Source organism: Brassica rapa, chromosome A07 (assembly GCF_000309985.2).
Source record: "Brassica rapa cultivar Chiifu-401-42 chromosome A07, CAAS_Brap_v3.01, whole genome shotgun sequence".
NCBI lineage: Eukaryota > Viridiplantae > Streptophyta > Magnoliopsida > Brassicales > Brassicaceae > Brassica > Brassica rapa.
The window spans coordinates 18272674-18286699 of NC_024801.2; the positions used below are offsets into that span (position 1 = coordinate 18272674).

General features: G+C 31.8%; 2 protein-coding genes and 1 long non-coding RNA gene across 3 annotated transcripts; 1 reads left to right on the top strand and 2 right to left on the bottom strand.

Annotated features, from left to right (window-relative positions):
• Nucleotides 1–1756: 1756 nt before the first annotated feature.
• Nucleotides 1757–9568, bottom strand: LOC103830089. Its single transcript, XR_625670.3, has 4 exons — nucleotides 6287–9568; nucleotides 5994–6117; nucleotides 2053–5641; nucleotides 1757–1920 (listed from the first exon to the last, which is right to left on the bottom strand). It is a non-coding gene; the product is annotated as an uncharacterized LOC103830089 (long non-coding RNA).
• A 195-nt stretch (nucleotides 9569–9763) lies between these two features.
• Nucleotides 9764–11232, bottom strand: LOC103830091 (probable glucan endo-1,3-beta-glucosidase BG3). The gene is made up of 2 exons (XM_009105799.3): nucleotides 10973–11232; nucleotides 9764–10878 (listed from the first exon to the last, which is right to left on the bottom strand). Exons 1-2 carry the CDS (start codon nucleotides 11067–11069, stop codon nucleotides 9950–9952), a joined length of 1026 nt encoding a protein of 341 aa, XP_009104047.1. The 5' UTR covers nucleotides 11070–11232; the 3' UTR covers nucleotides 9764–9949.
• Nucleotides 11233–11925: 693 nt separating this feature from the next.
• On the top strand, nucleotides 11926–13640 carry LOC108868968. Its single transcript, XM_033275354.1, has 2 exons — nucleotides 11926–12848; nucleotides 13150–13640. The coding sequence occupies exons 1-2, from the start codon at nucleotides 12113–12115 to the stop codon at nucleotides 13215–13217; spliced, it is 804 nt and encodes a 267-aa protein (XP_033131245.1). The 5' UTR covers nucleotides 11926–12112; the 3' UTR covers nucleotides 13218–13640.
• Nucleotides 13641–14026: the final 386 nt, after the last annotated feature.

Below are 14026 nucleotides of genomic sequence, written 5' to 3' on the forward strand. Positions count from 1 at the left end.
GAGGCGAAAGTGTGGGTTTTAAAAAGGGGTTTAGAATTAGGGTTTCTTATAAATTTTATTGGGCTTCGGTATGAGTTAACGGCCCAATTAAGAATATACGATTTGCATTGCTGGGCCAATAAAAAGACCAAATAGCCAATAGGAGATGAAATGATGAATGGAAGGCCGAAATAGTTTCAAAGAAATTCATATTCACCAATTTTTTAATCAAAGAGATACTATTTCAAACAATTTTTTGATATTAAAATATTATTTTCTAAATATCGTGTTTATTGATTTTCGTTAATACATGCAATTGTAAAAAATTCATAAATTTTTCATAGTTGTTTTCGGTTTCAGATGATCCGGTTGTTATCGTGTATATATATACTAAACAAAACACCACCAAATAAGAATGAATTTCGAAAAAGAAAAAAATTGAAAGAAAGTAAAATACAATTGAAACAAATATCAGTTTAAAGTTTGTATATTGGTTATGTAAATGAATAAATTTTAATCTAATAAATTTATATTTATATTAGTTTCAAAATCCAATTTTATTTTTCCTATAACAAAACTTCTCTTAATCCTAAATGCATATTGTACCATAGGGTATTTGATCCCCTACATCCCTCAGATGTAAATGTTGATTATGAACCTATCTTCTTTGCGCTTACTATAACCATATAAATTTAATATACTTTCAGAATTAATATTTTGATAACGATTTCTTTAGAGTGTTTAAACATAAATTAAAAACCAACACACAAATTTTGCTTAACATTAAATTTATCTGGTACATGATTTTCTTAAGAAAACGAAAAATGAGATAATTTCCGGTGTTTAATGAAAGTCTAAAACTAAAAGGACTACTCATGAATGAATAGTCAAATAATTGCGAAATATTCGAAATGAAGGCTAGGAAAAACCAAATACGGTTTGCCAATACTGTGCAACATCATGTTGGATCTCCAAGAAGTTTACATTACCATTAGCGAACAAGATAAAGTAAGAAAACATAAGATATCAAGTATTCAACACTAATTCATGACCCCGATGAACAAACATATATATATATATATATATATAATATTATCTGAGAAATCAGTTTTTTACTCACGTTAACTATCACGATGTTGGTTACATTGATATTCTTAATGAATTAAAAATAATACATTTACAATACTTATTATTTATTATTTATTTAGTTTCCTTTTTAAATTTTTCTGAAAATATATACATATAACAAAAATGATTTTTTTAATTAAAAAAACGAATTGAAAAATGAAAATATATGTATGTATAATATATTTTCTTAGATAAAAAAATATAAATTTGTATATAACCAGAGGCGAAGCCATGTTTCGAGGTGTGGTGGCACGTGCACCCCCTTATTTATTGATATTTGAAAGTTTACACCTAAAGTTACTATAGTTTCAGTTGATCAATTGGTAAAAAAAGGGATTTGCACCCATAATGTCTTCGAAACCCATAACATGCAGATTTATTTTTTATCACTAATAATGCACCCATTAAATAATTATTCTGGCTTCGCTCCTGTATATAACGTGATTTCATTGAAAACAATTTACAAGAAATCCGGAGAAGTGAAAAACACGAAATCTAAGATGATATTTGCTTGAGCCATCATATATATCCAGTTCTAGCAAACCATATTATTCTAGAATCAAGTGTTTCGTGATACACTTGCAAGTTACTTTTGTTTATTGGCACAGTTACTGCGAGTTACGAGCCATATTTAAATATATAGAAAACATGCGATTTAAAAAACGGGCTTTGAATTGTATATTAAATTGATTTGATTCATACTATCTTCATTAAACATTAAATTGTTATAATATAACATATTCTATCGCTATTAGTTCTTTTTATTACAAATTTCTGAACATGAATTCACACAGCCCGCAGCTTTCTCCATATCTGTCCATAAAACACAACCACAAAAACATTAATGATATATATATATATATAAATAAAATATAATATTAATATCGCATAAGAATATATAAACCAATTCATTATCAGCTAGAATAAAAGTAAGGCTAAACTTACTTTGATTTTCAGTGAGAGCACAACGATGATTAACACAACCCACTTGGCAGAAATAATCAATTTGGTTGATTGTGTCTTGTATTACATAACCAGGTGGCATATGACATTCCTTAACACATTTTTTGGCACATTTTTCTGAGTTTAGAAGATAACGTGGATCAATAAGACATAGTTCATTACATTTAAAATAGCATAATGCACGCGTTATTGGATTATCCGCGTACACCGATACAGTAAGATGGTTTCCAATCATTAACATCATCGCTACCAATACGAACATTTTTGTGTTCTCCATGTCTATGAGGATTTTTCTTATGTATAGAAAGTGATTGTTTCATTGGTAAAAGTGTATTATTTATATATAAATTGTCTCCAATAGTTAGATAGTATATCCAATATTTGACCAAAAAATAAAAGATAGTAATCTTATATAAATGACAGATTGGGTATACTATTTTTTGTTTTTTTTTATCAAAGATTGGATAATACTATCTAACTATTGGAGATATGTTACCTATATGAATTAGAAATATTTTGGATAAGTTCTAAATAGCTTTATATAAGATCTATCATATTTAAACTTTCTTCATTTGTAAATTTTCAATACTAAATTGTATATATGTTTAATGTAACTTACAAATTAGTAATCATTTTGATAAGTTCTAAATAGTTTTAGGTAAAATTAAACATAATTAAATCCACAAACGAGGAAAATTTAAAATAAAGTAAAAAATTTCAAGCATATTCAAACCCCACAACGAAAATGATGAAAATGCAAAACGGCGTATAAAGAAGAACTCAATCACGATTCACGATCAACGGTGAAATCCCTCTAAAACCCGATTGATGATGATGCATTAAAAAGCTGCCAGACTTTTATAAAAAAATATATCTTATATGTGTGTATGAAAACTTATCATGTACACATTATTCAACACCCTAGTTACAATAAAAGTCTTTTCAACCAGTGAGATAACTTGTTTAACACACATAAGTCTTTTCCAAGCACCCAAAATCTCAAACATAAGTGACCCACCAAGAATCGTAAGTTTCAATGGCTCTATGAACCATAAAAATTTTAGAATCAAAATCTTGGGTTTTTTTGGATGAATATGGAGAGAAAGTGAAAGAGATGTTGTTTTTAGTTCATAAGAATTAAGAAAGAAAGAGTGTAAATCGATTTTTAGGTGCATTAAGAGCTTCAAATTGGTTGTTCATGGTGGTTGGTGTATTGATAGAAATGACAATATTGTGAATACTTGAGGAAAATGAGGGTGATAGAGTAAAATATGCAATTTCAAAAGAAAAAAAAAGTGATGGTATTTTCGTGAATAATCTGAACTTTGGGGATGAAAGAGGCAAGTCAAAATTCTATAAAAAAACATGGGTTAGTTTTGTGTTTGACTTCAAGTTTTGAGTCATATTTGCAAAAACCCCGTTTATAAATTATAGTAATTACTTTATTTTAATATAAAATTTTATGAAAACAAGCAATGTGAACATTAGTATTCTTACATCATGATACTTAACTTATATTATTAGTTAGTCAGTTTACACGTTTACGGTTTACCAATTATATATATATATAGTATATTGTTATAATTGGTAAACCATAATCGTATAGGCCGACTAACTAATAACTTACGCGTCGGATAGGCGTTAGGCGTTGAATCACCGTTTTCTTAGGGCCTAATGATTTCTTGAACACTAGACTAAATTTTACACTTAACAAATGTTTATTTGAATTGATTATAAAATTTATATAGCATAATAATACATATATTTATTAAATCATTGAATACTGAAAACTATAAGTGATTAATATTGCCTTCAATCTTTTTGATCGCACATATCTGAACATGAATTCACACTGTTTATTGCCTTCTTCACATCGATCTATTTTTCTGCTCATTACCCACAACAACAAAACCACAAAGATATAAATATATGTTAGGAAAAAATTGTATATGCTGAATGAATATAAATATAAATTTATATAAAATTTACGATTATTGCCAAAACTTACTCGGATCTTAAGCAGAAATACAATGAATATTAACACATTTGATTCGCATTGTTTCCCACATTCCTTAGTACGTTTACCAAAACATTCAAATGAATCTGGTACGAATGGACCACTGATACATATGTTAAAACAAATATTGAAACGAGTTCATGCATGTACCCCAGACGCAGAATACAAGGACGAACAGTCTGGCACGCAATGTCCAAAAACAATCATTTTTCGTCGTCCACATGCGTTCAGAGTTATCAGTTTGGTTTGCAAAATCTTAGTCGAGTCTGCTTGTTTTTGACAACAAAAAAAAATCGAAACATTCTCAATAAAAATTTAGATTAGTATAGTTATTCATTTTGTGGGTATATTGAGTTACATATATTTTTTTAACTGAAGTATAATTATTTTTATTTTAATTAAACCAAATCAAATTAATATCATCTGTTGCATTAGTTTGGTTCCTTATATATAATAATATTTTCTTAAAAATGTATACATGTGGTTTTGTCAAAATTGTTTTTTTTTTTAAATAAAGAGATGATCAGTAGGAAGTTTTATAAATATACTAATCTGCTAAAATTTTAAACCTCATGAACATATATCAACAAATAAAGTAATTAAATATTTTGTAATTTCTAAGTAAGTTTATACCTTGTAGGTACAAAATATAAATATAAAATTTTATTTAAAATAATTTAAATACAATTTGGTTAGTTTTTAATGGGAAATTTGCCAAATAACCTAATTACTGATTTGAAATGCAAAAGTATACCTCATATTTTATCAAATGCAAAACTAACTTAAAGATGTGAAAAATTATTATTTTCCTTTTATGACAAATAAAAAAAATCAGATTTTTTACTCTTTAGCTAGGACAGCGAGGTCTTTCTATAGAGAGGTTTGTTTTATTGGTTGTTCTATTCCGGTCTATTTATCCGGACCACCTCAAGTTTGAATAATTGAATAGCTATTCGTTGTCGAAAAAAGACAAATAAAAAATTGGGCTAACGTGACGTTTTACTGATGCATATAAATTTAATATACTTTCAGAATTAATATTTTGATGACGATTTCTTTAGAGTGTTTAAACATAAAATAAAAACCAATACACAATTTTTTGCTTAACATTAAGTTTATCTGGTGCATGATTAAAACGAAAATAAGATAATTCCCGGCGTTTAATCAAAGTCTAAAACTAAAAGGACTATCCATGAATGAAAAGTCAAATAATTGCGAAATATTTGAAAGGAAAGCTAGGAAAAAGCAAATACGGTTTGCCAATACTTTGCAGTTTGCAACGTCATGTTGGATCCAGAAGTTTACATTCCCAATAGCGAACAAGATAAAGTAATAAAACATAAGATATCAAGTCTTCAACACTAATTCATGATCCAGATGAACAAACATATTTATATATCATATAATATATAACGAAAGAGAAATATATAATAATAAGATGTGATCAATTAAAATAAACCAACAAACAATCCAGATCCAATCTAACTTCGCAGCTTCAAGATTCCAACTCAGAAGCAAGCCTCCAAGACACAGCAACAGCACATAGCAGCTAGACTGCAAAAGCATCACAAAAGCTCATATATTCAAAAATCATCGTATACTGCTACAAGCAAGTAGAAATATGCATCTACAGAACACACAGTTTCAATTTTCTATAGACTTGCAATGTAAAATCAAATGAAATTTAAAAAAAAAAAGACAACCACTCAATCAGATTAAAAGCATTTACCATTTAATTAGATTACATTAACCCACAAAACAAACTATTAACCAGAACGAGACATGCCACATCTTTTTTATTCTTAAAATTTTTAAATCATGGTAGTATCATTCAATCAAAGTATGAATTCCACGTAGGACATACAATTGCAGATAGTATACTAGTTTGAATGGAGCAGTGACTTACCATCCTTCAATCATACCAGGACCCGACTTTCCTTGTTGTTGCTGAGGAGGAGGATATCCTTGCTGAGGATATCCCTGCGGCGGAGGATAACCTTGCTGAGGATATCCTGGAGCCGGAGGGTAACCTATTCAGATTCACATGAATATTTATGAAACAGATCCATATCAGTAGAACGAATATGAGTCAACAAGATTCAACAGTATTTTTAATCAATATTTGAAAACTACTTTGATACTCAAATCTAAACAGAAACGAAAAGAAGTAAGATTAAGAATCAAAACATGGGAAGGTACCTTGAGGAGGAGGAACACCAATTGGAGGTTGACTCATCTTCTTCTTCGTTCACTACCTTTCTCGTCGATCAAAGGTAACAGAAAAGTTGTGTCGAGAGAGAAGGGAAAGCGTGTCTTATTTGTACGCCGAGTTTGGTTACGTACTAGGTTAATATTGAAATAAGAATGTTCTAACGGTTGTCCTATCAAAGACAGCCACGTTCAAATGTTATCCTGGAAAGATTTTTAAAAGTTTTGGTAAGGGGGTATTTCTGGATATAAACAATAAAATATAATTTGTGAATTTATAGAATGCAATTTTTTTTTCTTTGACTACTCAATTTAGTGATGAACATTAATTAGGAAACTTACAAAGAATAAGAACTTTTGGGGTGAAAATCTAGAGTAAAAGGAAAAAAATCAATATTTGAAGTAATAATATATTCGACAAAATCTTCTTATTTTAGAAGAAAATATTATAGATTGTTAAAATATATATCTATCTTATTAAAACTCAAGTACAAAATAGATTTGTTTGGAAACATGTATAGCAATTTTTTTAAAAAGTTTGTTTGGAAACATAAATTACAGTTTTTTTTTTAAATATTGTTTGGAAACATGGATTGCAGTTTAAAAAAAAAAGGTTTGTTTGGAAACATAGATTATAATTAAAAAAATAAGTTTGTTTGGAAACATGAATAACAATATATTAAGAGAAATCAAAGTAATGAGCTTACATTTTTAAGAAAACTTGGAAGTCCATTATATTATGAGAAACTATCTATCTGGTACCTATTCGGGTTCGGTTTAGGTATGTTTGGGTTTCGGGTTTCCGGGGTCAAAGATTTCAGCGTCATTCTAATATTTCTAAATTTTAGTTCGGGTTCGCTTCGGATTTTTGCGGGTTCGGTTCGAGTTCGGATAACCCATTTAAATTACTTTTAAAATTTTAAAATTCATTATATATTTATATATTTTAAATTTCTCAAAAAAATATAAACAAAATAATATATTAAATATAAATTTGATTAACATATGTCATAATACCTAAACTCAACATATAATTATTTTAGTTCAAATATTTGGATAGATAATCAATAATTATTTTAAGTATTTTTGGTGTTTTAAGTATACTTTTACTATTTTATATATTTACTATTGGTTATTTGTATATATTTTCAAGTATTTAAACCAGCTTAAAAGTATCATATATATTCTATATGTTTTTATATATATTAAATCTAAAAATAATTAATATAGATAAGCAGATAAATCTATTTCAGATACATTCGGGTATTCGGAATACTTCTATTCGGATCGGATTTGGTTTCGGCTCTCCAAAAACCAAAATTTGAATAATTCGGACATTTAAACCAAAATCTTAAAACGATGAAAATGCAAAACGGCATATAAAGAAGAACTAATCACGATTCACGATCAACGGTGAAATCCCCCTAAAACCCGATCGATGATGATGCATCAAAAACTGTCAGACTTAAAAAAAAAGATTTGTCTTATATGTGTGTGTCTGAAACCTTATCATGTACACATTATTCTACAACCTAGTTACGATAAAGATGATGAAGATAAGTTTGATAAAATTCCAATGCCAAATATGTCGATGATGATGAGAATCATGAAATGGACATTTTGCCTCAAATCGTGATCATGTGGGAACAAGATTATTGTGAGCGAATGTGTGTATTCTGCAGTAAAACCATGATCACGGATTACTTTAAGAAGATATCTTTTTACTGAGAAACATACATTGAAAAATAAGATGACTAAATTTTAAGAGGCATTTGAGCTATAGCAGGAGAACAATATAACCATTAAGCATGACTTGAATTGAATGAAACACATAATAAATTTCTATATGTTAAACAACAGATGTGCGGAATTATACAATTACTATATGGAAATGAGAATACAACTATCTAGAAAATATAAGTGGTCTAAAAATTGTTTTAGGCGTTAGACTCTCTAGACTAGAACCATAGAGTTTTTTTATAAAACGCCTAGGTAATTATAATAGGGTAATAATAAATAATAAATAACTTAGTGTTTATAAATTGTAGTAATTATTACTTTATTTTAATATACAATTTGATAAAAACAAGTAATATGAACATTAGTATTCATAAATCATGATACTTAATCTATTATTAGTTAGTGAGTCTACACGTTTACGGTTTATCAATTATATATATATATATATATATATATATATATATATATATATATAGTGTATTGTTATAATTGTTAAACCGTAATCGTGTAGGCCGACTAACTAATAATTTACTCATCGGATAGGTGTTAGGCGTTGAATCACTATTCGCTTAACGCCTAATGATTTCTTGAACACTAGACTAAATTGTAGAATAAACAAATGTTTATTTGAATTTTGATTATAAAATTGATATAACAGAATAATATATATATATATATATTTATTTATTTATTAAATCATCAAATACTGCAAAATATGAGTGATTAATAGTGTCTTCAATCTTTTTGATCGAACATATCTGAACATGAATGAATTCACACAGTCTTTTGCCTTCTTCACATCTATCTATTTTCTTCTTATCGCACACAACCACAAAAATATAAATAGATGTTAGGAAAAAATGTATATGCTGAATGAATATAAATATAAATTTATATAAAATTTACAATTATTGCCAAAACTTACTCGGATCTTAAGCTGAAATACAACGAATATTAACACATTCAATTCACATTGTTTCCCACATTACTTAGAATGTTTACCAAAACATCCGAATGAATCTGGTTCGAATGGACCACTGATACGTATGTTAACAAAAATATTGAAACGAGTTCATGCATGTACCCGAGACGCAGAATATAAGGATGGACAGTCTGGCACACAATGTCCGGAAACAATTGTATACCTCATATTTAATCAAATGCAAAACTAATTTAAAAAGGTGAAAACTTATTATTTACCCTTTGTGACAAAACAAAAAAATCAGGAATTATTTTACGATTCTGACTTTCGCAAGAATATCTGGTCATCTGCAAATCCTATTGTATAATCCAAAAAGTATATACAGTATAACCTCCATAAATTATTAAAGTTGGTACTTTAAAAATTTATTAATTTATAGAGATATTAATTTAAAAAAGTTTTTTATTTAAATTTCTTATTTTAAGATATATTTATTTAAGATAAGAAAAATATTTGATTTTTGTGCATAGACATTAATTGTTATTTTTTTTAAATCTGACATTTATATTAATTTTATTATATTATTTGGTGTATATAATATATATTGTATAGAACTTAAATGTGATTTTAGATATAATATTACTAAATATAATCAAAAATATATGAAGTGTTAAGAAAAAGTAAATATAATTTCATTGTTAATATAAAACAAACAATATAGTAATAGGTTCTTACTTATATAAAATATGTATACATATGAACTATCAATACATATAAACTATTAATTTATATATTTACATAGAATTTTCTAAAAAAATTATCTTATTATTTTATTGATTTCTGTCAAATTATAAGTTTATTAATTTTCTTGTCTCATTATTTCTTATTATTGTTACATGTTTCCCACTTTTTGGAATCTTTATTAATACAAGCCCTCAAATTCCATTCAGCTCATATATATCACTATAATAAAGTGTCTTCAAGGATATTAATTAGTCGAAATTGACACCATACTTGGGCTGTTGATTGGGAAGAAACATTCCAAAGAACTTTTCAAACTCAGGACTCTTCTGATTCTCATCGAACATACCGAATATATAAGTTTCGATAGGTCTCCCTTGTCTTCTAGGAGATCCACTCTTCACAGTTTGTATCAAATTGTTCACATAAGTCCTTGCATTATCCACATTTGTCGCGGTTCCTCCAGCTGTCGGCCAACCACTCTCCGAGACCACGATCTCCACCGATCCTCCTCCTGTTTTCTCCAATGCCGCATAAACAGTGTCTACGAGTGCGTGGAAGAGGTTTCGGTATGCGTTTGACCCATCATTGACTACAGTGGACGGTGAAGTGAACAGAGCATAGTCCAAACGGATGTCTCTCATGTTGTTGATGTAGCTGAAGTAAGGGTAGACATTCACGAGTAGAGGAGATTGCTTGCTCACCAAGAAAGTTATCACGGGAGCGATAAAGTTCCTAAATTCAGGTGTGAATGTCCCACTCGAAGGCGGAAACCCACTAATGCCTCGGGTGTCTATAGCCGTGGAGACCTTGATCCCGAGGCCTGAAACCGCTCTATCGATGTTCTGCATGGCGGGGAGGACGAACCTCGAGGTTGGGTCCGAGGGTTGCACCTCGTTCCCGACCGAGATGTAACGGAACCTTACACCGTTGAAGTTGCGGACGTTGTTGCGGACCCACGTGTCAGCTTCCGCTTGGCTGGAGGCGATACGTTGGAGATCAGGGTTGGGAACATCGAGCAGAAGGTCGATGTTAGAGCCTCGCAGAGCGGAGAGAACCTCTTGGTTAGGATCGTAAAGCCGCATGCGACGGATGTTACGGTTCCGGTAAAGCGCCACCGCATCAGCCGGACGTGGCAGGTTGTTTCCTATTCTCCCGTAGCACACTCCGATTTGCGCAGCTACATATATGTATATTAAATTAATAATCATTATTAATCGAAATAAGATTTACAATGATATTATCGATCGATAGGTTAAAGAAGGTAGCTAAACCTGCCGTGTGGAAGAAGGAAGCCATTAAGAAGCTAAGAAGAAGCAATAACAATGGTAGTGAGGCTAAGAACCTCGATTGATCACTAGACATCTTCATGAAATAACAATTGAAGATGATCTTATAATGTCGAGTTTTGTATGCTTAGATGCTTCAAACCGTAGCATTTTGCGCCTAATTTATAGAGGGAATAGGTGATTTAAGTCAATGAAATGAAACAAAAAGTCATCGCGTCATATCATCACTAGCTTTGGAATGTTATAACATTAAATCACCGTTCATGCATTTCTCACTAAATTCATGCTTTGAAAAGTCTTGTAAGTATGAGTTTTCTCCACATGTAAGAGCAACCCATCGATGCGATCCTATAATTAATGCCTTTTATATATAAATTAAATAATTCAATCATATATGTGATGGTAAATTTAGGGAGATGTTTTTATACGTTTATGTAAACGTTAGAGATATGGGAACAGATCTTCATCCTTCTCCATTTTTTTTTTAAAACAATCTTGATACCCACTAAATTTAGTGGGCATAGTCTAACCTAGGACACGCTAATAACAGCATGGACCTTAGAGAAAATAGTCTTGGATCCTTTACGTTTTTTTATTGCTTTTGCTGAATAAAAACATAGACCTTTATGTGTAATTTTCTGTTGGTAGATTTTTGTTATGGAAACCAAAAGAAATATATACATATAAAAGAATTTAATGGATCTTTTTCAATCTTGCTTTTTGTTTTTTTTTCTTAATCCTCTTATTTTGTATGGATTTTCGAAATACGTAGATGTCCTTTTTGTTTTGTTAAAATGATATAGGTGACTTTAATTATTAGGACATGTGATTGAGCGGGGTGTCGCACTCCATCCAACCTAGCCGGCCCTGGATGTAGCTCTCAATAGGGCCTAACCAGCTAGACACTAAAATCTTACTGTTAAATGGAACGAATCGTCGTCCACCGCCTCAAAGTCAAAAATACTCAGTCTCAAAGACTTAAAGTTTCTATATGGATACTGCAACTTGGTTCTCTCTCAGGCACGGAGTCCAAGGCAGCCGCACAGCTTGCATCTCCGCCAGAATGAAGGTCTCTTTCCGGTGCAGCTCCTCCTGTCCTAATCACGAGCCTCTCTTCCGCTGCTGATGACGTTTCGCTCACCATCCCGAAGCTCTCCCTCTTCTCCTCCAATGGGTTCCTCTGCAACTGTCCCGTTTGGTTCTCCTCCCCTGCCGCCTGAACCACCAGATCCGGATCTTGTCGTGGTGTTTCCGATAAATCCTCCAGACCCTCCACCGGTCCTGCTGGTTTGTCCCTTTCTCCGCCAGTTCTCGCCGTCTTACACCGCTCCTCTCAATCAAAAGGAAATCGAATCTCTTATGCCATGGGATCTCTGCTTTTCAACCGGTTGTTTGCTCAAGCCTCTCTGCCCAGACGTCGATGTGCTATCCACGCAGCCTGCTCTGCTGCATCTTTCGTTGGCTGGAATTTCTCCCTCCGGAGCTCTCAACTCTGGCCTGAGTTACTCCTCCTTTCGACATTATCCCGTTTCAAAGCCGATAATTATTACCTCTTGTGTGGAACATGTTTTGTTAAAGTCAGCCTTAAGGGCATCAACGATTTATCATCAAGAGTCGTGTGTGGTTTCCTTATCTGTTGCAAGATTATTGGTATCAATAGCTGAGTGCAAGCTGACTTCCCTTCATTACTCATCTCTTCAAAGTCTTGAGGACTGGGCTTGGAAGGTTGAAATATTGGTGGTGATTTTCTCTCTGTTGGCAGCTCTTAATACCGCAATGCAGCATTTTGAAGTGGAGCTCTCTACTGCTTTATGCAGTTCTCAGTCAAGGCCTATCTTCTCTTGCTTCAAGCTCTCGCAAGGTATGGTGTTTTTAATTTGCTGGAGTGAGTCACGATTGTTCGATCCTTGCCTCCTAGTAGATCTTAGTTATCTCAATACGAACCCCATTTTAATTCGGAATGAAGAGGTAATGCTATCCTGGATTAGCTCTGTACCTCTTTTTGAGGATGTTACACTCCCTTTGAGTTTCAGGTTGAAGCTCTCTTTACCTCAGTATGAGGAAGTTACTCGTTGTGATACTACTTTGTTACCTCAGTGTGAGGATTTTATTTGGACTGCTGTCTCTGTGGACATGGTTTCACTTATCTCAGGCGTGTTTAGGCTATGGTGGTTCTCCTCACAGCTCTCAGTCTCTTCAAAGAGGTGTTTGGTCGCCTTTGAGCTTGTAGCTGGGTCTTTCCCAATTGGTTACTTTCAGATTTGCCCGGCAAAGGGAATGTGGATGCAAGGCCGTGTCCTCCATCGCTTATTGAGTAGAGTGGGCTCTGGACACGTCGTCAAAGCGGTGATGATTCACAAAGCCTCTCAACCAGCAATATCAACTGGACTCTCAAGACTTCAGATTCTTCCGGACTCAATCGTCCCCTTCTGTTCCCTGCGCTTAGGGATGGACTTGAATGAGATTACAGGTTTCTTGAGCTTCAAAAACCTTGTTCCTCTCTTCACTCCGTTATCATGTGTTTATAATCTACGCACAGCATTATGTTTAGCTGTTGCTTTTGCAAAGGGTGTTGTACCCAGACTTTGTATTTCAAGTACTCTGCTTTGAGTTGGATATGAAATAAAATTGTTGACAAAAAAAAAAAAAAAAAGGATACTGCAACTTATGTTTTTGGAAATAGGGTGTCAAATAGTTCATCCAGATAATGTATTTTTATTTTATAATCAGAAAAATTATGAATCAGTAATCTTCTAGACCAAACGCGGTAATAAATTATGCTAACCGTAAAAGTTTAGACATGGAATATCTAAAATTCTCCGAATAATGGAACCCTGCCTACACATACCCCCACTATCTACAGAAATGCGATGATGACTTGCATTTTGGAATCATGGTACAAGCCGTTAATCACACGTCGATCGAGGACCATTGAATTGTATCCTTACGTCATTAGACAAACTAGCCATCATCAATTATGGTAAGATGACTTTCATTAGTAATATTTCTTGAGATCATCAATGATACCTTATTTCTCTA

Bases quoted from the DNA above. Each gene is read 5' to 3' on its own strand.
- LOC103830091 (XM_009105799.3), bottom strand. From the start codon at position 11,069: ATGAAGATGTCTAGTGATCAATCGAGGTTCTTAGCCTCACTACCATTG. The intron at 10,879-10,972 runs GTTTAGCTACCT...ACATATATGTAG, and splicing joins TTCCTTCTTCCACACGGCAG to CTGCGCAAATCGGAGTGTGC.
- LOC108868968 (XM_033275354.1), top strand. From the start codon at position 12,113: ATGACGTTTCGCTCACCATCCCGAAGCTCTCCCTCTTCTCCTCCAATG. The intron at 12,849-13,149 runs GTATGGTGTTTT...AGGCGTGTTTAG, and splicing joins TTGCTTCAAGCTCTCGCAAG to GCTATGGTGGTTCTCCTCAC.